We start from the raw sequence: 23,004 nt of genomic DNA on the forward strand, positions 1-23,004 counted from the left end.
TTTTTTTAAGTACCTTTAAAAAGAGTGTGTCCCTGATCCTCCAATGGCATGACCAGTAAACATCTCCGTTTCTTCTTCTCCGACCTACTCCTCACCAGATGCCTCCGTGCTGAGACCTACCCCTCAGCCCCGCTCCCACGTTCCTTATATGGTATCCTGCATCACCCTCTCTTCTAGCCAGAGCATGGTCTCTGGGGCCGGCAGACCTGGGTTGAATAACCTACTCCTTTACTGTGTGTAGTCTTAGGCAAATTATTGTGGGCTTCAGTCTATTTATAAAATGTGGATAAAAGCACCCTCTGCAAAGAACCACTGGAGAAGCGTATTAAAATGCAGACTCCTACCCTGCCCACCCCCAGTCCCAACTAAGACTCAGCAGGGTTAGCTGGTGGCTGGGAAGGCTGCATTATAAGCAGGTACCTGTGTGATTCTGTGTAGACCTGGGCCTGCCGTTTGAGAAACAACGGTGTTAGAATTAGAGGTATGAATGTAAAGTGCCTACTACATATAATATACACATGGCTATGTAATGAATGGTGCTGCCTTTCTTCTAAGGGCCTTGTCTCAGAGTTAAGTCATTCTGTACACGGTACCTCAGCAAGTCAGGGCAGCCAAGACCCAGTTCTTCTGACTCTGCACCTACATCTCTCTGTGCCTTCAGGACACTTAGGTAACATTCATCTGGCTGTCACCACAGGCTTCCTGTGGGTTAGCTGGACTCTTGGCTGCTTCCTCACTTCAGGGCTTTGGTTGTGGCCATGACAGCTTTCCCTAACCTCAGGTTGCCCTCTAGGGACTTGAAACCGTCTCTTCAGGCTTAAATGCTATGGCAGACCCTTTCAGGGGTAGAGAACAGAGTATCCACTAACATTTCTGGAATATTCCACATCTACCTCTTGGGTGGGTATTAACAGTCCCAGTATACAGATGAGGAAATGAAGGCTTCAGGTGGTGCAGGGAGCTGTGAAGCTGGGCTCTCTCTACCATCTGCCTCCTTCCACCGTCCTGTCCTGTCACACAGGAGAGCACTAAGATCTCCATTACAATGTGCATGTGGCAGAGAGGTGGCCTATGCTACAATTCAAGACTTCAGGATGGAGTTCTACTGGTTTGGTTTTGAAAATGGAAGTTTTCAGGTGATTGCTAACTTTGTAGTGCTGTCACTCACAGCTCATTTTATTCTGTTTCATTGGCTCTCTGCTTCCCCAGTTAAGAAATAGAGGCAAAACTGCTCTTAGGTCACACAGTCATGAAGTGAGGTCTTAACCTCCAGCCTCCTTCCAGGCCACAGGCCTGCCCCAATCTCTCCTCCCCTCCTCTGCAGAAAGAAGTCCAGTCTCTCAGAACAGACGAATCCTGTGACAAAACGTAGGTGGAAAGCAGCTCTGCGATGACAGGGATCACCCTGGGACCCAGTAAAACCCTTTGGCTAGGGTACCCCAAGAGACTCTGCTATACCCAGAGACCAAGCCTTATGTCACCCTAGGATGTGGGCCCAACAGGAAAAAGGAGTCACTTTGTCTCCAAGCCCCCATTCTTCCTTTTAAGATTTATTTCCTCTACTCTGTTCCCGCTGTTCCAGCCTAGTCCAAGACTCTGGCTTCCTCCCACCTGACTACAGTTGTTTCTTGTGGGTCTTCTGTAGCACATCCTCAGCCTCTCCTTTCACAGGCCCCGAGGGCAGCAGAGGCAGCATAGTAGAGTGGTTAAGAGCTTATGTTTACCTCTCCTATAATTTCAATTCCATCCAGTCTCCAACCACTACTGATTTTTTCTGATCACCCTTTGTAGCCCAATTCCAAATGAAACCTATAATTTGGAACCGTCCAACTGTTTCACTATCCCTCATTCTCTCCCTTACTCAGCTCAGATTCCGTGAGGCATCATTCTTATCGCTTCTTGCATATACTTTCTTTTCTTTCCTTTTTATTTTTTTGAGACAGGGTCTCAGCTCTGTCACCCAGGCTGGAGGGCTGTGCAGCGATCTCAACTCACTGCAGCCTCAACCTCCCCACTCAGGTGATCCTCCCACCTCAGCCTCCCGAGTAGCTGGGACTACAGGCACGTGCCACCACATCTGGCTAATTTTTTGGATTTTCTGTAGAGATGGGGTTTCACCACAATGCCAGGGCTGGTCTTAAACTCCGGGGCTCAAGCGATCCACCTGCCTCAGCCTCCCTTAAGTACTGCAATTATAGGTGTGAGCCACTGTGCCCAGCGGACTTTCTTCTTTTCATCCACTGATTTTACCTGGCTAAACTTGAACCTAATTAGATCCAACTCCCCATCTGCTCTGTTCCTGCACCTGAGCAACTGAATGTGGCTGAACGAAAATACAACAGGTTGATGGTCTCACTTAAAATCTACAATCACAACCTCAGTGGGCCCTGGGACCATCCACGCAGCAACCCTATTACACTTGTCAGGCCCATCACCTACTCTTCCCTCTCCTACAGGACTATTTCACACACTCTGAAATATTTACTGGGTGGGTCACTGATCTCAGGTTCCTACCACTAGAAATAGGAGAGAAAGTACACAGATCTCACAGGGCTTTTGTAAGGATTGAGTAATATGCATATCAAGTGCTTAGCACAGATCTAGACACACAGGAAGTGCTCAGAGAATGTCACCTCTATTATCATTTCCCCAAAGCAGGGCTCTACTTGAATTCTGCTCTGATGGAGGATCTATCATGAAACAATTATCCCATTTATGGAGGAGCAAACAAAGGCTTAGAGAAGATCAGTAATCTTTCTGAAGCCACATGACTTATGAACAAAGTTGGGATTTGAACCCAGAACTGTCTGAACTCCAGAACCCACACCCTTAGCATCCATGCTCTGCTGCTTTATGGCCCCAAGGCCAACCTTCTGAATCCAGCTTAAGGTTTTACATTCTGAAGTTCTATTTCTGAGTCAACCCACCCACCCTTCTTGTACCTCCTTCTCCTGGGAGAGAATACAGAAGAGTGGGTTTAGGTCACTGCCCCTTAAACATGCCCCATGCCCTTTGCCAGCTGGTCTTTGTAGGCCTCCTCAGCTTAGACTACCACTCCCCTGCACCTGCCCCAAACTCGCCAACTCTCCTATACATGGCTTGTCTCCTCAGCAAAGCACCGCAGATGTCCAGAGATTCCTTTTTTCTCTGAACTCCTCCAGTACCAGACTGGCCCATCCTGCTTTATGCTTCCCCACAAAGGCTGCAGCTTCTGCCCCTCTCCCACTCAGTGTCTCATAAAGAACAGGTAGGAGCTCAGGCTGGGTACGATGGCTCACGCCTGTAATCACAGCACTTTGGGAGGCCAAGGCAGGCAGATCACAAGGTCAGGAGATCGAGACCATCCTGGCTAACACAGTGAAACCCCATCTCTACTAAAAATACAAAAAATTAGCCGGGCGTGGCAGCATGCGCCTGTAGTCCCAGCTACTCGGGGGGCTGAGGCAGGAGAATGGCACGAACCCGGGAGGCGGAGGTTGCAGTGAGCTGAGATCACGCCGCTGCACTCCAGCCTAGGTGAGAGTGAGACTCCGCCTCAAAAAACAAACAAATAAACAAACAAAAAAACAAAACAAAACAGGTAGGAGCCCAATGGATGACCTCACTGATCAGAGTCAGAAGGGAGGCACTGGGTTGGAGACTGGAAACTCCATGGTTTCCATCAGGGAATAGGTTAGAGGTGGGGTGGGGTCCATTTCCCATCCACTGTGGCAAACCGGTCCCTTCCTGCACCAGCAGGCCAGGCCTCACCGGCTGGGCAAGCTTTGTGGCTGTGGCTGGTGCTGAGTGTTAGCAAAGACAGGAGGACGTGTGCGTGAAGTGTGCAGGTGGTGGGGGGACTGGGGGCGGGGGGGTTCTTAGTGATAATCAGCCATCCCTGAAGTGGTGTTTTGGATGTGGCAAAAAGGCTGACACCAAGGCTATCCTTGCCCTTTAATTCCTGCAGTTACAGAGGTTGCTCTTTGACATAAACTCAGAGTCTCCAGTCTAAAATTCCATTATACAGATAAGAAACTGAAGCTCCATTACTCAAGCTGGGTCACTGTAAGTTCATGGGTGTTCATTATTTCTTCTTTAAACTGTAGGTACGAGTTTTGTTTATATATTTCATAATAATGAAGGCTTGGGGAAGCTGAATGACTTTCCTAAGGTTACACAGCAAGAAGACCCTTAACATCAATGTCACTGGGATTCCCAAGCCAGGGTAAGGTTAAATTGTCCAAAAAGATAGAAATTGGCCCAGGGTGCTAGTTCAGGGCCTGGGCTTGGAGTCAGACAGCCCTGGGTCTGAATCTGGGCCTCCTGGCCATGTGAACTTGGGCAAGTTACCTAATATTTTTGGGCCTCACTTTTTTCATTTGTAAAATGAGGACAATAATACTGAGAAATGAGGTGCCATATAACATATTTAGCATGGGATCTGGCATCAAACTTGTTTTGTTGACTCTTAAGATGCCAACAATTAAAGATGCATTCTTATTTCAGCGACTATGTGCAACTTACAATTAATGAAATGTTAGCAAACAGTCAATATATAACAGCTGTCATCATTATCAGAAACGAAAAAAATCTGCTCACAGTATCCTAACAAGGGACAAGGAGACAAATCTGCCTTGGGAGGTGGCCCTGACCCCACACAACCCTCTGGGCATGGACCTCCAGACCTACCTTTCTTTCCATTGTTAGAGGGTGTAGACTTCCCACTGTCCGAGTTCAGCTCAAACACCCGTAAGTCTGTGGGCGCCTCCTCCCTCAGAGTCTCTACTCTGGCTGGAGGCCTGGGCTCTGGGCCGCTGGGGTGGCCAGCAGGGGTTAGGGGCTTGGAGTGAATAGGGGGTGGGGGTCCAGTCTCGCCCACATCCACAGCCAGGCCCTGTTCCTCCAAAGATGCCTCTAGCAGCTTTTGGGACAGGTCCTTGGGCAGCACTCGTGCCTCAGGTGCAGCGGCCGGGTTGGCGATCTGTGTCACGAGGGAGACGCTCTCACTGCTCTCTGATGGAGTCACCTCTGCTGGGGGCTCAACTGAGGTCACCAGATTCTCTTCACAGGGGCTCTGGGGGCCAGGTCCTCCTTCAGGGAATGTAGAAGTTTTGGCCACAGGAACCTTTGCCTCTTTTGGAGATGTGGGTGAAATGCCCGTGAGCTCCTCTGTAGAGAGAGAAAGGCAGGGGCAAGAGGGAAATGTAACCCGGCCAGCCATAAGACAACCTTGGAGCTCTCAAGTTCCTGCCAAAGTTTACTCTGATCAAGACTCAAGCTGGGCATGGTGGCTCACGCCTGTAATCCCAGCACTTTGGGAGGATGAGGCGGGTGGATCACCTGAGGTCAGGAGTTTTTGAGACCAGCCTGGCCAACATGGTGAAACCCCATCTCTACTAAAAATACAAAAAATATTAGCTGGGTGTGGTGGCACGTGACTGTAATCCCAGCTACTCAGGAGGCTGAAGCAGGAGAATCGCTTGAACCCAGGAGGCGGTGGTTGCAGTGGGCGGAGATTGCGCCACTGCACTCCAGCCTGGATGACAGTGAGATTCTGTCTCAAAACGAAAAAAAAAAAAGACTCAATAGTGTCATTTAGCTCACCCCTTCGCCATCACAACGCTTCTGCAGACACTCCCTGCTAGTCAAAGTCCTGCTTAGCCCTGGGGCCTAATGCCTGGTGGGCTTCCAGCAATGCAGTCCAAGGGGCTGTTATGGATTCGAAAGCCAAGGCTCAGAAGTGAGTCAGTTTTGGGTTCAGGTTGAGCTCTGCTACATCCTAGGTGTATGATTGGGCAAGCCACCTAACTTTTAACTTACTCTTAACTTACTTTTATCCTTAAGAGGGGTAATGGGGTTGTGGTAAGGACTCTGTGTAGAGCTCTTAGGGCAGCCTGGACATATGGTGTAAACACTTAAGAAATGCGTTAATATTGTATCATCCAGAAAGCTTCAACATGTGGTTCTAAGCTGAGCTACAGGTAGAAGATGCTCAGCTCCCTCCCTCACTCAGTGGTTCCCAAACCAACCTGGGCATTAATATTGCCAGGGAGCTTGTTTAAAATACACGTCTGGCCGCATCTTTACAGTCTTCTTTAGAAGGTGGGGAAAGGAATCTGGATTTTCAAGAAGCTCCCCAGTGACTAAGCGGCAGCTGGTTCATGGGCTGGCAGGGGAATCTACACCAACTGACACATATGATTCCTGTAGCTAAATTGGAATTCCACTAGCCTTGTTCAATATCCCCTTGTTAGCTCCGCCTCTCCTCACACATACAATGTGCTTGTTCCCTACTCTTCCCTGATGGGCACCAAGTCTCTCCAGGCTTCACAGAGCATGGCCCAGCCCAGAGTGTCCTGCACAGATGTGTCACTTGCCCCTCACCTCTCAACGCCTCTTACCTTCCTCCTCCTCCCAGCCGGGCTCTTCAGAGATGCTCTGTTCCGCCCGCTGCTTCAGGGCGTCCCTCCGGGCCTGCTCCTGAATGTGGGGGAGCAGATGGCCACAGGCAGTCAGGACACCCTCTTCCTAGACCCTGGTCCTGATCCCACAACTCTTGGCACCCTGTATCCCTTTCTTCTCTCAATAAATCCAGCCTGCTTCCCCCAGGGTTGAGTGGGGACCTCCCCATGCTAGACCAGCATACCTGCTCTAACTGATGGACTTTATAGAAATACCGATGCCAGAATTCTGAATGGGAAACAGCTGCTGGAACCTGGAGGGAGGAGAAAATGGAGGTGAGACTTTGGGAGTGTTTGTGTGGGGTCTGTGTCCCCAGCCTTATCAGTCTATTCCCAGCCAGTCTGGATTTCAGACCCAGTAAGTGGCTTAGCAGTGATAGTCAGAGTACTTCCACCCCCACCAAAGTTTCAGCCAGACCCACCTTCCTAGTCGAGTTGGCCAAGGAGGGAGAAAAGAACTCCCATCAGGCTTTGCTGGCCCTTCCATTTCTCACCATTCTCTAATTGCCAGAAGCCTGGCAAACCAGCTTCTCCCATGTGGGGTCTTGGCTCAGGACATGGCTGGTCTGGCTCTATGGAGCCTCCCAGTGCTCTCCGGGCCAGATGACTCCGCAGTGACTCTGAACATGTCCCTCCCACCTCCCGACACCTCAAGCCTGGAGCTGGCTGAGGCCCTGCAGGCTGGGTCCTCACCATCTTGGTGTAGAGGGCCCGGATGGAGGGGCTGCCTACAAGGAGCTCTGAGATCTCCCCCTTCTTCTCCTCCAAGCAGAAGTGGGAAAGCCAGGCATCGAATAATTCCGGGGGCCCTGCAGAGGGACAGATGCTGACGGTCAGTTGCCTTGGTCTGGGAAAAGAACACTGGGCCTACAGAACATACCTAAGGCTGGACATGGAAAATGAAGAGAGCTTGAGTGTTCAAAGCCACTTAGCCAAGGGTAGGGGGTCAGGCAGGGTGAAGGGGCGGGTGCCACACCTGAGTGATCTCCAGAAGGGGCTGCAGTCTCCATTTTCTCATATCCCTGCTGGCTTTTTAGCCCATGGCACCTGGCTGCTGAATCTCCTCATCTCTGAAACAGCTGTTCTCAGGTCACATGACCCCAGCTGCCAGAGCCAACATCTATTTCTTTGTCTTCCCTCACGTGACCATCTCTGACTCTGGGGGCCATTGCCTTTCTCCTGAAGCCCTCGTCTCTCCTGGTTTCTCACTCCTTTGTTATTTTCCTCCACTTCTCTGGTTGGTCCATCTGAGTCTCTGTGGGTTTGTTTTCCTTTCCTTTCCATATCTCTCTGGCTTTTTATTTTTTTTCCCAAAATAACTGCCACTAAACCACAAGTTTCAACCTCATCCTCCCACTGATAATTCCTGTGTCTCTTTGCAGCCCAGGCTACTCTCTCGGCCCCAGATCCAGAGGTCCAGGTACCCCCGATACTTCCACCTGCAAACACACGGTGCACTCATTTTCCTTCCCATCTGGTTATCTGACAGGGTTATCCAACCTGGGGGCCATCCTATCTCCTCCCTTATCCAATCACTCTGGATCACACTTCCTCAGTGTCTCTTTTTTATTTTTTAGAGATAGAGGCTCGCTCTATCACCAGGCTGGAGTGCGGTGGCACAACCGTGCTCACTGCAACCTTTAACTTCTGGGCCCAAGTGATCCTCCTGCCTCAACCTTCCGAATAGCTGAGGCTACGGGCACGCCATCACGCCTGGCTAACTTGTGTCTTTTATATGCACACTGTCCTCTTCATGCCAACTGACTCTTCCTAGGTTCTGGCCTTACCTCTGACACGGGATTCCTACCTAGCCTCCTAACTGGTCTTCCTGTCTTCTGTCTTTCTATTTCATTCTTCACAATGCTGCCCCGAGGGCTGCTTTACAAAATGCAAACTCTCATCACCGCAGGCCTCAAAACCTTTCATTGGCTCTCTATGGGAGGGCTTTTTAAGCTGGAGTCCAAGATGGGCTTCAAAGGGTCAAAGAATTCCCATATTGCACAAAAAGTTTTGTGGAGAGAGGGCTTGTCATTTTCAATAGATTTTTAAAGGCCTTTGTGACTAAAGAGAGGTCTAGAGCTACTACTGTGAGCCTTTTAGGCCAAAATTCCAACTGCCTGGTCTGGCACACAAAGCCCTTCACAATCTGGCTCCCACCAGCTGCTCTCACTGCCTTCACTTCCTCATACGCACCCTTTAACCCGGCGTTACTAAAAGGCAGGTGCTCCCTGCTCTCTCTACCCACTCTCTTTGCCTGAATGCCCTTCCCGACTTCTCATAGTGAAACTACTTGACTTCTAATTTAACCTTAAAACCCCAACTCCATCCAGGCGCGGTGGCTCATGCCTGTAATCCCTGCATTTCAGGAGGCTGAGGCGGGTGGATCACCTGAGGTCAGGAGTTTGAGACCAGCCTGACCAAGACGGTGAAACCCTGTCTCTACTAAAAATACAAAAATTAGCCAGATGTGGTGGCGGGCGCCTGTAAGCCCAGCTACTCGGGAGGCTGAGGCAAGAGAATTGCTAGAACCCGGGAGGCAGAGGTTGCAGTGAGCCGAGATTGCACCATTGCACTCCAGACTGGGGGACAGGGTGAGACTCCATCTCAAAAACAAACAAACAAAACCCAACTCCAGCATCACGTGCTTGGTTCCCAGGCCAGGAGGGGTGCCATTCCTCTGGCTCCTGCTGCCCCACTGCTCTGCAGAAGCAGTCATGCTGCTCTCTAGTATTTCTACTTTACTGACTGTTTCTGCGTTCCCCCTCTTAACTGCCAGTTCCTGGAGGGTTGGACTAGGTGGAGGGTTTGGCTCATTTCTGATCTCCAGTTCCCATAATGGGGTTTGCTGCATGGCAGGGGCTTAGCTAACAGGAGCTGAAGAGAAGGCAAGGGGGGCAGCAGGGCTGGGAGGGAGGCTGAGCTGAGGATGAGGGATGAGAGGGGCCAAGTCCCTGCAGGGTGGGCAGGACAGCTCAGGTTCAGGAAAGAAAAGAGAACATCAACCCACCCCACAAAGTATAAGGTACACACTAGTCTCACTCTGGTCCCCCTACATAGGGGATGCCCGGCCTCTGCTACCTGAGACAAACAGAGTCTACAACCCAGACCCCCTTAGTCTACTTGCCCTACAAGCCCACCCCCTCAATGCTACCCTCTCACCATCTGGTTCATTGCAGTAGGTTGCTGGGTCCGACTGCAGGCTATAGAGGCGAGCCTGTAAGAAATGGAGAAGAGGAAACAGAAATTCTGAAATACTGGGCATAGAAAGCACCCTTTCTCTGCCAGGATACTCAGTCAACCACAACCCAGCTTCTCCCTTGTTGGCTGGGATACTCCCCAGGGCATTTGTTAATTAGCACTGTGGCACAGAGAGTGGGGCACTAGGCTAGGCATCCAAAACTGGGGTTCCCAGAAAAATGGCCTTTCACCCAGTATTCTACCCCAGGAACTAAGAAAATACAGCATAAGCAGGCTACAAAATTATTTGTATAAAAAGCTTTGTAGTAAGTGAAATTTGAAAAATGTTAGTGCCAATATATTAATAAAGTCAAAATTTAGGGACAAATTTTAAAATAACACAATTTCCCTCAAATTAAAACCATTCAAGAATTTATTAATTGTATAGCCAGTCTCTACCAAGTTACGTTCCCACTAGGAGGATCACAGGGTGGCAAACTTAGCTGGCAAAGACAAAGTCCACCTTTCTTCCTCAGTACTGGAGGGCGCACGGGCTGTCTGTAAGCGGTCTGGTGATAATTCACTGCCGTTATAGCTCAAAATCTGATCAAACATTTTCACAATTCCACTCACATGTTCACTAAGTGGTGGCGCTAATGCTAGTGCTAAAACACATACTTGAAAAATCAGTACTTTTGGAACAGAAGTTCAATGTGGGCTGGGTGCGGTGGCTCACGCCTGTAATCCCAGCACTCTGGGAGGCCGAGGTAGGTGGATCTCTGGAGGTCTGGAGTTCAAAACCAGCCTGGCCAACATGGTGAAACCCCGTCTCTACTAAAAATACAAAAATTAGCCAGGCACGGTGGTGCGCGCCTGTAATCCCAGCTACTCAAGATGCTGAGGCAGGAGAATCGCTTGCACCCAGGAGGTGAAGGTTGCAGTTAGCCGAGATTGCTCCACTGTACTCCAGTCTGGGCGACAAAGAGAGACTCCATCTCAAAAAAAAAAAGTCAATGTGATAAAATGCTATGAAGCCAGCCTAGGCAACATGGGGAAACCCTGTTTCTACAAGCATAAAAATTAGCTGGGCGTGGTGATGTGTGCCTATAGTCCCAGCTGCTCAGGAGGCTGAGGTGGGAGGAGCACCTTAGGAGATCGAGGCTGCCGTGAGCTGTGATCGCACCACTGCACTCCAGCCTGGGGGACAGAGTGAGACCCTATTTCAAAAACAAAATAAAACAAAAACAAAAAACAAACTACGAAGAGGGCCCAACTGCCATGACATTATATTGTGAATTTAGAAGAAAACACTCCATGAAATAGAAAATACAACGTGGCCAGGCACGGTGGCGTACGCCTGTAATCTCAGTACTTTAGGCGGCTGAGGTAGGAGGATCACTTGAGCCCAGGGGTTTGAGACCAGCCTAAGCAGAATAGGGAGACCTCATCTCCACAAAAAAAAAAAAAAAAAAAAAAAAAAGGGCCAGGCGTGGTGGTGCACGCCTGTGGGCCCCGCTACTAGGGATACTAGGGAGGTTGAGGTGGGAGGAACACTTGAGCCCAGGAAGTTGAAGCTGCAGTGAGCTGGGATCATGGCACTGCACTCCAGCCTGGGTGACAGAGTGAGACCCTGTCTCAAAAAAAAAAAGAAGAAAAGAAAATGCAGCAAAAATACGTTGCTGTGGCTGTTGCTTTAAGTGCATTGAAGACACCTCTCTCCCCTTACCTATATATATATTTCTAGAAATTAGTCTAAATAACCCAAATGTGGAGATTATGCCTCTAAAAATGCTCTCCACAGCATTCCTTATTATGCTGGAAAGCTGAAAGGAATCCAAATATGCAACATGACGGAAATAATGGAATAAATAATGCCATATTCACTTGTAAGAATTTAAAGACATTAAAAATTATGGCTGGCTGGGCACAGTAGCTCACGCCTTTAATCCTAGCACTTTGGGAGACCAAGCTGGGAGTTACTTGAGCCCAGGCATTTGAGACCAGCCTGGGCAACATAGTGAGACCCCGTTTCTACCAAAAAAATTTTTTTAAATTAGTTGGGTGTGGTGGTTCACACCGGTGGTCCCAGCTACTCAGGAGACTGAGGTGGAAAGACCCTTGAGCCTGGAAAGTCGAGGCTGCAATGGGCCGTGATTGTGCCACTGAGCCCCAGAGAGAGCTTGGGTGACAGAGAGAGAGCCTGATTCATTTAAAAAAAAAAAAAAAAAAAAAGATGATTAGGAAAGATGCTACGTTTGTTGGTTTTTCAAAAGTAGGTTATAAAACTGCATGTATAAAATGTCTTTTTTGTTCAAAAGAAAAAACCAAACTATCTTTACCTATGTTCATAAACAAAAACAAATATAAGGTTATATACCAATAAGATATCAGGGGTTCTCTTTGGGTGATGCAATTACGAGTTTAAAAATAATTATCTTGTCCTTGCTTACTGATATTTTCTGATTTACTATTAATAATATACCCATATTTATTTTTTGGCCTGAACATGGGCTGCTTTTGTGAGTACAGGTTGGAAGTTAAAGCCCAGGTTACAGATGTTAGGCATCTGCAGGGGAGACTGTCAGTGAATACCTTGGTGCCATCATAGGGCTCAGCTGTGCCAGACGGTGTGCCCATCAGGGTGATGACATCGCAGTCGATGGTTTTGTCTGGCGAGGGGGCAAAGGTGTCTGAGATCACCCCTAGGAAGTCAGATAACCCTTTCTTCATCTTCTCCGTTGCTCCTGAGGAGCCTTCCGTCTGTATAGAGAATGGGCAGAGGAAGCAAGCGCCCCGGGAACAGGCTGCAATCTGGGGTATGGGGGTAAAACATTGGGGCAAAGGTGTACCGTGTGTTGGGGGACCAGGGAAGCGCTCACGACCCTTCACCCATCTCTGGGGCTGCAGAAAGAGAGGGAGGAGGCAAGGGTCCTCCATCCCCCAAGTGGGGCTGCAGAACAGGGCCATGGTAGGCCTGTGTAGATCAGAGATCTTTGATTGGCTGTTTCATCAAAATTTTAAGGTCAGTCAGGCTGGTCAAAACTTGGCCAGAGAAGGTCCACGCCATAGACATATCAGCAGGGAAGAGGGCCTATGGGTAGAGTGGTGGAAAGGGTACTAGCTTTGGAGTTAGACAAAGCTAGTTTGAATCCTTGCTCTACCACTTGTTGGTCATGAGACCAAAACCGTTTCTGAACCTCAGTTTCCTTATTATAAAATGGGGTTAAGTATACATCCTTCATAGGGTTACCATGAAGATTAAAAGATAGGGCACGTACCATGCCTGGCACACAGCATACACTTAATAAACTGCAGCATTGTAATATCGCAATTTCATCATCATCATTGCTCAGGAAGTAGAATACTTTGCACAGAAGGTTGGAAACATATGGGCAGGATTAGAACAGATAGCCTTGCCTTGCCTGGGACCAACTGAGGGTCACTACACAGACCACACTGGTCAGAATGCCATCCAGCAGGGTGCTGAGAACAGGGTCTAAAAACCTCGTGGAAAATTATATTTACTCTTGATTAAGCTGCTGAAGCATTTTAAACCTAGAACTTATCATAGTGCCTGGCACATATTGTTACAGGTAACAATATTTGTTGAATGAAGAAAGAATAAATGAATGCAATAAACAAGTGATATCTCTGCTACTGACTAGACTTATAGCAGTTTAGCAGGGTTACAACCTGTCATTCATGCTCATCAGTAGCTGTGGTTAGCAGGTGGATGGTATTTTACAAGAGGATTCGGCAAAATAAGCTTGACTAAAAAAATTCCAAAATTCATTTTTCATAACATGAGTAATTACAAGATAATTGATTCAGCTGGTGATTAAATTAAGAAGCTGCAATCTGTTCCAATGCTAAAGGAAAAATTGCAATATAAAAAACAGTATGCTTTACCTCACTGGAAACTTCAGAACTTTGCAGGGATATCTTTGACCACAATTTTTCCTTCTCACACTGACCTTAGAATCTAACTTCCATCTTATAAGAGGTTCTCACTGTACATTTATGATTAATAAAAACAGTATTGGGGGAGGGGGACAAGGATTGAAAAACTACCTATGGGGTACTGGTCAGTGATGGGTTCATTAAAACGCCCAAACCTCAGCATATACACAATATACCCACGTAACAAACCTGTGCATGTATCCCCTGAATCTAAAATTAGAAAACAACAAACAAGCCAGGCACAGTGGCTCACGCCTGTAATCCCAACACTTCGGGAGGCCAAAGCGGGTGGATGCCTTAAGCTCAGGAGTTTGAGACCAGCCTGGGCAACAGAGTGAAACCCTCTCTCTACAAAAAATACAAAAATTAGCTGGGTGTGGTGGCATGCACCTATGGTCCCAGCTATTCGGGAGGCTGAGGTGGGGGAATCACTTGAGCCCAGGAGGCAAAGGTTGCAATGAGCTGAGATCATGCCACTGCATTCCAGCCTGGGTGACAGAGTGAGACCCCGTCTCAAAACAACCACCACCCCCAACAAAGAACAGGACCAGTAAGAAAATAAGTTGGTACAACATTTCTGGAGGGCAGTTTTGAGTAGATAGTAAAAGGCTTAAACTAACCACTCTGTGATACCTTCCACAATTTTATTATAAAGCAAGTATTATGGCACTGGGTAAAAGTTTAGCAGAATGTTTACTGTAGCTCTGTGTACAATACTGGAAAAAAACTGAAATAGGAAAGCAGCAACTGGTTAAATCCACATAGTGGAATACCATGCCACTTACTACACTCTAGAACAAGGTTTGCAGTTTAAGTAAAAAAACAGGGGCTGGGTGCAGTGGCTCACGCCCGTAATCCCAGCACTTTGGGAGATCGAGGCGGGCAGATCACGAGGTCAGGAGATCGAGACCATCCTGGCTAACACGGTGAAACCCCGTCTCTACTAAAAAATACAAAAAATTAGCCAGGTGTGGTGGCGAGCGCCTGTAGTCCCAGCTACTTCGAAGGCGGAGGCAGGAGAATAGCATGAACCCGGGAGGCGGAGCTTGCAGTGAGCCGAGATGGCGCCGCTGCACTCCAGCCTGGGCAACAGATGGAGACTCCATCTCAAAAAAAAAAAAAAAAAAATAGGTTACAAAACATGGTATTCAATTGACCCGTTTTGAAAAAAAAGTGTACATAAGGGATACACCCCCAAAATATTAACAGTAGCTATCTTTGGAAGATGGAGTTACGGATGTCTCTAGGTCTTTCTCTCTCGCGCGCGCTCTCTTCCTTTTTTCACTTTCTCTTTCCTTTCACTTGTCTGTATTTTCTAAATTGTCAACATGAATGACTTTGCTAATGGAAAGCATTTGCTAAAACAATACAGAAGTGGGAAAACTAATTATTACTTAAAATATGTAGCTTGTTTGGTTGCCAGACACAATTCTTTCAAAATGGGAGGAAAAATAATCCACATATTTTTCCCCATAGGGAAAAATAATCACTTAATGGTAGAAAGGTTGGGAGCCCAGGACAGGACAGGTTGCGAGGGGCAGTAACTTGGGAGGGTTTGGGTGGTACTCACAGCCAGCTTCTCCTTGACCACGCTGGCCGTGGCTGCGATGGTACAGGCCGTGTCATGCTGCACCACCTGGGTAAACTCTGTCAGGTCCCGCTTCATAAACTCCAAGGCTTCAGAGGACTGTGGGAAGACAGAGAGGGATGCCAGGGCCAGCTGGCCCCACCACCCCTTGTTCCTGTTCCCTGTGTTTCTTCAGTACCAGACAGACACATGGAAATCTCAAATGGCAGGGGAGCTTGGGCTCAGAAACAATGCTCATTTGTCCCAATTCCATGATCTGGGATTACCTGACAGCAGAGAGTGCAGGGGAATTTCTTGCTACTCTGAGCATGAGGACTGAGTCTCAGCCTAGGCACTCACAAGCTATGTGGCCATGAGTAAGTCTCATCTAGTTCTCAGTTTTCTCCTGTAAAATGAGGTGATCTAGATCAGAGATTCTCAAGAGCAAACAGGAAAAGAGGCGGCACAGTCTGAAAAAAATACTGACTTTGATGAATTGCTCTGATATGCTTTAAATCACGATATTCATACCAAGTTTCAAATAACATGAAAAAAGGGTATGTGATTTTTTTTTTTTTTTCTTGAGACAGAGTTTCACTCTTGTTGCCCAGGCTGGAGTGCAATGGCACGATCTCGGCTCACCGCAACCTCTGCCTCCTGGGTTCAAGCGGTTCTTCTGCCTCAGCCTCCAGAGTAGCTGGGATTACAGGCATGTGCCACCACGCCCAGCTAATTTTGTATTTTTAGTAGAGATGGGGTTTCTCCATGTTGGTCAGGCTGGTCTCGAACTCCCAACCTAAGGTGATCCGCCCACCTTGGCCTCCCAAAGTGTTGGGATTATAGACATGAGCCATCCAGCCTAAGGCATGTGATTTTTTATCAAAGGAAAGTGTTTCTATTTTTACTTTTTTTGCTACAGGGAAATTGAGTTGAAATGTGAGGCAGTATGTGAAGTTATTTGCCTTCAGGTTTAAAAATTAGTAATTACTAATTGTATTAGTAACAGCAATAGCTTGGAAAACTATTTCATGAGTAATTCTTAACAATTTAATATCAGTAAAAAGGCATGTGATTTTTACATTCAACAGAGGAGGAAGCGGTCAAGAGAAAGACTAGATCAGCTTCTCTTGGAGGCCTTCTTGGTTCTACCATCCCGAGGTTCTATTCATATACAAAGCTCCTTTGGGCCGAATGCAAATTTGCTCCTGCTAAACCAATCTGTGTCTCAGCCTGCACCCAGACCTCACTGGAGAAAGCAGACCCTCAGCTCACTTCTAGGTCTTGCCCTGTCTTGCTTCAGACTCACCAACTCTAGGATGCCTTCCTGGAGTATCTCAGTGGCCACTCCCCTTGCAAGCCCTTTCATTTTACACGGGGATAATCACCTGCATTTTTTAAAGCATGTTTTTGAGCACTCCTGTGGTTTGTTCTCCTCGGAAGGGCCTGCCCACTTTTCATTAGCTTGGGAAGTTTCTGAATGGCACAGTCTCACATATCAGCTACAGGCTTCTCTGGGGGTGGTAATCATGCCTCCATATCGACTCAGGACTCCTTAATTGGGGGTGGAGGGGGTCATTTACTTATTTACTTTTATTAAAATTTTAACAAATATTTCACGGCACCATGAAATTGTGCCCCGGGTCATTTACCGATTCACTCTTTCTATCCACACTGCCACCACCTTAGTCCAGGCCAACTTATTCTTTCATCTGGATTCCTCCCAGGTTGTCTCAGCCACCTTTACTTCATTCTCCTTATGACACCCAGTGGGTACTTTGTCTGTTAGGGCAGACCGTGCTGCTTTACACTCTTTAAGTTTACACACTATCCTAAGAGCAAATTGAAAATCCACCTTTACTTACAAGGCCTTACAACTTGGCCTCTGGCAGACTGGTATCCCCTACCACTGTGCCCTTCACTGAGCTCCAGCTGGCCATCCTCAAGTTTCTAAAATGCCCTAGCATCAGTCCTGCCTCAGGGTATCTGAACACATTGCTTCCTCTCCCTGATACAGAGTTCTAACTCTTCAAAACAAGCAAGCCTGTAAACACAATGAAGGAACCCTCTTATCTGGAAAACTCTTGTTCATCCTCAAAGTCTATGCTTCATTTCCCTAGAGGGGCTTCCTGCTGCCTTTTCAGGCTCAGCTGGCTCTCCCTGCTTTATCTCTTCTTTTTTTTTTTTTTTTTTTTGAGATGGCGTTTCCCTCTGTTACCCAGGCTGGAGGGCAGTGGCGCGATCTGTGCTCACTGCAACCTCTGCCTCCCGGGTTCACGCCATTCTCCTGCCTCAGCCTCCCGAGTAACTGGGACTACAGGTGCCCGCCACCATGCCCGGCCAAGTTTTTGTATTTTTAGTAGAGACAGGGTTTCACCGTGTTAGCCAGGATGGTCTCAATCTCCTGACCTCATGATTCACCCGCCTCAGCCTCCCAATTTTTCTCTTTTTTAACATTGAACATACTTTAGTCTTAAGATGACCTGTTCAATGTCTGTTTTCCTGGATAAACTGTGAGTTGCGTGAACACAGGTCCTATGTGTTTTGTTCCCTGATGGTTCCCCAGTATCTGACACAGAGCATACAGTAGGTGCTCAAAAAATGTTTGCTTGTTAAATTTACATGGACTACTGAAATTTCAATTATGTAACCACTTGCGTGACTAAACAGTTGTCTTCCCACTAGACTGTGGGCTCTGAGCAGACAAACATGAGCATACGTTGCCCTCAAGCAGGTCACAGTCTACTGGGGAAAATGGTCCCATGATAGTGCTGATGTGCAAGGGCAGAGCAGTAGCTGCTGTACTATGGGTAGGTTGGGAAGATGTGGTGACCGGAAGCCTGGAATGGGCCCTTAAAGAATGAACAGGAGTTGGTTAAGACGTATTGATGTGGGCCAGGTGCGGTGGCTGACACCTGTAATCCCAGCACTTTGGGAAGCCGAGGCAGGAGGATTGCTTGAGCCCAGGAATTTGAGACCAGTTTGGACACTATGGCAAAACCGTCTCCACACACACACACAAAAATACAAAAAATTAGCCAGAGGTGGTGGCACACGCCTGTAGTCCCAGCTACCCAGGAGGCTGAGGTGGGAGCATCACCTGAGCCCGGGGGGTTGAGGCTGTAGTGGGCTGTGATCATGCCACTGCACTCCAGTCTGGGTAACACAGTGAGACCCTGTCTCAAAAAAAAAAAAAGAACAGGAGTCAGCTAAGAAGTGTTGACATGGGGTTTAGTGACGTCTACAAGCATTACAGTCCTGATGGACATAAAATGTGAAGTGACAGTGGTAAGGGATAAAGCTGGAGAGGTTGCCAAGGGCAACCAGGGAGAGTCTGGTCAGCCCTATGGATGATGGGGAGCCACCAAAGGTTCGAAGTGGGTGGGACATGAGATTTGCCTTTTCACTAAATTAATCCAGTGCCTGGGATGGAGGAAAGGTCCAGAGGCGAGAAGATTAGAAGAAGAAGGAAGACCAGTCAGGAGGCTGCTGCAATAATCCAGGAGAGAAAACAGAAAAATGTGAGTAAGGACAAAGCTAGTAAAGATGGAGAGGATGAGACTGGTTCAAGATACAGGAAGCAGAAGAAGGTGGATTTGGTGACTGAACAGGTATGTTGACTGAGGGCTAGGAAAGAATCATGGAAGCACCACAGGTGGCTAAAATAGGTGACTGTGTAGATGCAGTACTGCCAGCTAAGTGAGAAAATCCTGGAGGAGGAGCAGTTCTAGAGAGAAGGTGGTAACAATGACTTTGGGCACGTAGAACTTGAGATGACTGTGGGCTGTCTAGGACAGCTGTCCAGCAATAGCTATCCTCAAACACTAAAGCTGGCTGGGCATGGTGGCTCATGCCTGTAGTCCCAGCACTTTGGGAGACCAAGGTGGGCAGATTGCTTGAGTCCAGGGGTTTGAGATCAGCCTGGGCAACATGGCGAGATCTCACCTCTACAAAAAATACAAAAATTAGTTGGGCGTGGTGGTACACGTCTATAGTCCCAGCTACTTGGGGGCCTGAGGTGGGAGGATTGCTTGAATCCAGGAAGTGGAGGTGGCAGAGAACCATGTTTGCATCACTGCACTTCAGCTTGGGTGACAAAGCGAGAGCCCATCTCAAAAGAAAGCAAAACACAACACTAAAGTTCAGGGAAAAGGTCTAAGAGTCGCCCTAACAGGAAAGTGGAGAAGGTGACCCAGGAAGAGTTTGGAAAGTGGACAGAGCAATGGGCTGAGGACAAGTGTCCTCAGACACTACCTGTAGGGGGCAAGCAGAGGAAGACGAACTCATGAGACAGTTACAAAAGCAACGTCTGGAGAAGTAAGTGGAGACTTAAGAATCATGTCACAAAAGCCGAGAGTAGTGTTTCAAGAGAGGGAGTGATCACTAGTGTCAAATGCAGCAGAATGGTCCAGGAAGATAAAGGCTGAAAACCACCCACTGGATTTGGCAAGCGGTAGGTGAAGCTGGCTGTGAGTAAAGATAAGTTTATAGGTGGTGGCTTTGAGGGTGGGGAGGGAGTTAAAGATGCTGTTTGTTGACCTGAAGTTTCAAAAAGTAGATGAGGTTGTCTCCTGGGAAGTGAAAGGGATAAAGTGGCTGAATAGGTGACCCAAGGGAAGAGTTACGTTTTGGGAAAGTTTCTGAAGTTAAGGGGAGGAGAAGCAAATTGGAGACTGAAGAGTATGTGGGCTCAGATGAGGTTGGGGAATCTGTGATGGAACCAAAAAGCAATTGGTGCCTTTCTCTTTTTAATTTCTTCTTTCTGGTAAGTATGTAGAGCAACGATATGCCCTTCTCTATCAACGTGTATGCACAAGTATTTCTTGTCAGTCATATTGCCCTTGACAACACACAGGAAGACAGGACAGGAGGAGGTAAGCAGCAGAGGAAAGCAGATGATAGCACCATCTCATAGCTGTGGTCTTCAGGGCAATGTGTTCTATGGAGTGCTGAGAAGTGAGTGGTCCAGATGGAGCCAGAATGGGACATAAAGATAGGAAAGCACCAAAAGACCAAGAAAAAAAATGGAAGGAAAAACGAACTGGGGGTGGTATCTAAGAGGTTTTCCCATCAGCCTCAGCACTTAATAACAGCTAATGCTTATATAGCACTTACGGTATGCTAGGTACTGTTCTTAGTGTTTTACATATATTAACATTTAACCATCACCACAATTTCATCAAGTAGGTATTGTTAGTATTCCCATTTTATAGATGAGGAACTAAGGCCTAGAGAGGTTAAAAACTTGCCCAAGAGGACAGGCGTGGTGGCTCACGCCTATAATCCTAGCACTTTGGGAGGCCGAGGCAGGCAGATCACCTGAGGTCAGGAGTTCAAGACCAGCCTGGCCAACATGGTGAAACTCTGTCTCTACTGAAAATACAAAAATTAGCTGGGCGTGGTGGCGCACGCCTGTAATCCCAGCTACTCAGGGGGCCGAGGCAGGAGAATCACTTGAACTCGGGAGGCAGAAGTTGCAGAGCCGAGATTGAGCCACTGCACTCCAGCCTGGTAACAGAGCCAGACTCGGTCTCAAAAACAAACAAACAAAAAACACTTGCCCAAGTACATGTAAGAGTAAGAAAGTAAAAAAAGGGAAATTACGTCTTTTCTTTCCAAAAAGGCATAAACAAGTCCCACCTCCACCCTCACCCCAGCTTTTAACTGGGAATTCCAAGAATGAAGATGGAAGGTTGGCCAACTATCTATTTTTCATAAGTTATGATAAGACCAACCTTGAGAGAAACACAGGAGGCCCTCATGCAACATCTGCTGAATGAATGTCAGACTTTCCTGCTAGGAAATTACCCAACAGGAAACATGCTACTTTCAGGTCTATCAAATGTTAGGGTGCAAGCCTCTCAGTCCTCATCAACAACATAAACAGCTCAGGGCATTCTCAGATTTGCTGGGCTACTGCTGAGAGGCTGTCCAGGAGTACCCAGGATACGGGAGGAATAAAAATGCTCCCAGATGTCTGGGTGTGGTGGCTCACGCCTATAATCCCAGCACTTTGGGAGGCCAAGGCAGGTGGCTCACCTGAGGTGAGGAGTTCGAGACCAGCCTGGCCAACATGGTGAAACCCTGTCTCTACTAAAAATACAAAAATTAGCCAGGAGTAGTGGCACACGCCTGTAATCCCAGCTACTTGGGAGGCTGAGGCACAAGAATCACTTCAACCTGGGAGGCAGAGGTTGCAGTGAGCTGAGATCACACCTGTGCACTCCAGCCTAGGTGACAGAGACTCTGTCTCAAAACAAAACAAAAATACTCCCAGAGTAGGGGACTTATTTAGATGAGGTCAGAAGCTTCCTGGAGTTGGCCCTGAAGCAGGACTCATCCCAATTGCTTGAGGTAAATAGTAATCAACTTTTCCCACAATTCAGTTGGGCTGATTTTGACAAATAAGCATGAAATGAAACAGGAATACACATTGGCAAATTACCCACTGGCACAGCCAAGTATCACTCATCCCACAGAGATTGTTCAGCAAGAAGGCCTTCCACCCTCTAGTGATTAATCTCTCTCTCTCTACTGCCCGTTGCATAGCCCCTACTTAGAACTTATCAGGCACCAGTGTGTATGGCTCATGCTCATCTCTGGCTTGGGTTCTTGCTTTTCATCCTGTCTAGGCAGGGTTGGCCTTGATGAGGTTCCTTCTCCACAGAGGCCTTCCCTGGTGAATTACTGACTACCCAGAATAGACAAGGTGCCCCTGTACTTTCCTTTCACAGAACTTACCACAACGGTAACTAAACAACTATTTGGCTACTCGGTTAATGGCTGTCTTCCCACTAGACTGTGAGCTCTGTAAGGCCCAGGATTATATCTGTTTGGCTGAAGTCTGTATCCTGAAGACCTATCAGAGTGCTGGTTGTCGCATATACTCTAATATTTGAATGACTATACGAGTACGTTTTTTTTATTGCTAGACTCTTTTCCTTCAAGACCTGTATCAAATGTTCTCTCTTTCACGAAGAAACTGAATTTCCTGAGCTGAAATAAATTGCTCCTTCCTATGGATTCCTACAAAACGTTCGTTAACTCCAGCCTTTAAAACCATCTTCATTTCACTGTGGCTAGTATCACACTGGTTTGCGTCGAGGTCTGTCTTCCCGTGGACCGGTAGAGGCTAAAAAGAAAGGCCCAGGTCAGCCTCATCCTTGAGACTTAGCGCCCGCAACAGTTGGGCGGGGCTGGTTGGACCAGGTTGCATTGAGGCGGCGCAGGGCCCTGGTGAGGGAAGAAGGGCACGGGCCCGGCTTACCTTCTCTTTGACTGCTTGGTAGCTCTGCTGCAGCCAGCTCCGCCACCAACCCACGTCCTCCCTGTGGAAGACAGACACATCTGGCAGCACCGCGGTGCGATTCCTGCCCGCCCAAGGATCCGGTTTGTTTCCCCCTCAGATGTACCCTGCGGGCCGAGGCTTCGCAGACCGCTTGCCCACCCCCTCTCAATGCGACTCCACTCTGCCCTTTCAGATCAGTCCACGCCCGCGCTGATCTCATGTTCCCTACCGGGACTCTCGCCCAGCACCCCAACCCTGGGAGAATTCAGGCCCCAACGCCTAGGAGCAAAACGACGGGCTCACCCTTCCGCCATCTTGCCTGCATGACATCACCACTATTTACTGACCTTTGACTTCCGACACGGCACCGCCCCCTCAAGGACCGCCCCCGAGGCGCTCGGCCCAATCCTCGCGCCGGCACCGCCCTCGGCCCAATCCCCTCCCTGCTCCATCATTAGGCCCCGCCTCCCTGAACTCCGTCCAGTCTCCGTCCCAAGTTCTCTCTCAAACTCCACCCCTGAACGCTCCCTTCAGTCGTCATTCAGTCCAGTCCTCAGGCTCCACCTCCACCGAGC

At 48.1% G+C, this 23,004-nt stretch overlaps 1 protein-coding gene across 2 annotated transcripts in view; it reads right to left on the minus strand.

The window, feature by feature from the left end:
* Positions 1-22,790, minus strand: part of BSDC1 (BSD domain containing 1) — a 28,957-nt gene extending 6,167 nt beyond the window's left edge. For both annotated transcript variants that reach the window (XM_003276366.3, XM_030823321.1), the window contains exons 1-9: positions 22,733-22,790; positions 22,409-22,469; positions 15,148-15,264; positions 12,210-12,377; positions 9,600-9,654; positions 7,134-7,249; positions 6,626-6,694; positions 6,381-6,459; positions 4,669-5,148 (exon numbers count right to left, since the gene is read on the minus strand). In XM_003276366.3, the coding sequence (XP_003276414.1) occupies positions 4,669-5,148; positions 6,381-6,459; positions 6,626-6,694; positions 7,134-7,249; positions 9,600-9,654; positions 12,210-12,377; positions 15,148-15,264; positions 22,409-22,469; positions 22,733-22,743 (1,156 nt within the window). In that variant the 5' untranslated portion in view covers positions 22,744-22,790. The remainder of the gene's footprint in view (positions 1-4,668; positions 5,149-6,380; positions 6,460-6,625; positions 6,695-7,133; positions 7,250-9,599; positions 9,655-12,209; positions 12,378-15,147; positions 15,265-22,408; positions 22,470-22,732) is intronic.
* Positions 22,791-23,004: the final 214 nt, after the last annotated feature.

Source organism: Nomascus leucogenys, chromosome 12 (genome assembly GCF_006542625.1).
Source record: "Nomascus leucogenys isolate Asia chromosome 12, Asia_NLE_v1, whole genome shotgun sequence".
NCBI classification, from domain to species: Eukaryota; Metazoa; Chordata; class Mammalia; order Primates; family Hylobatidae; genus Nomascus; species Nomascus leucogenys.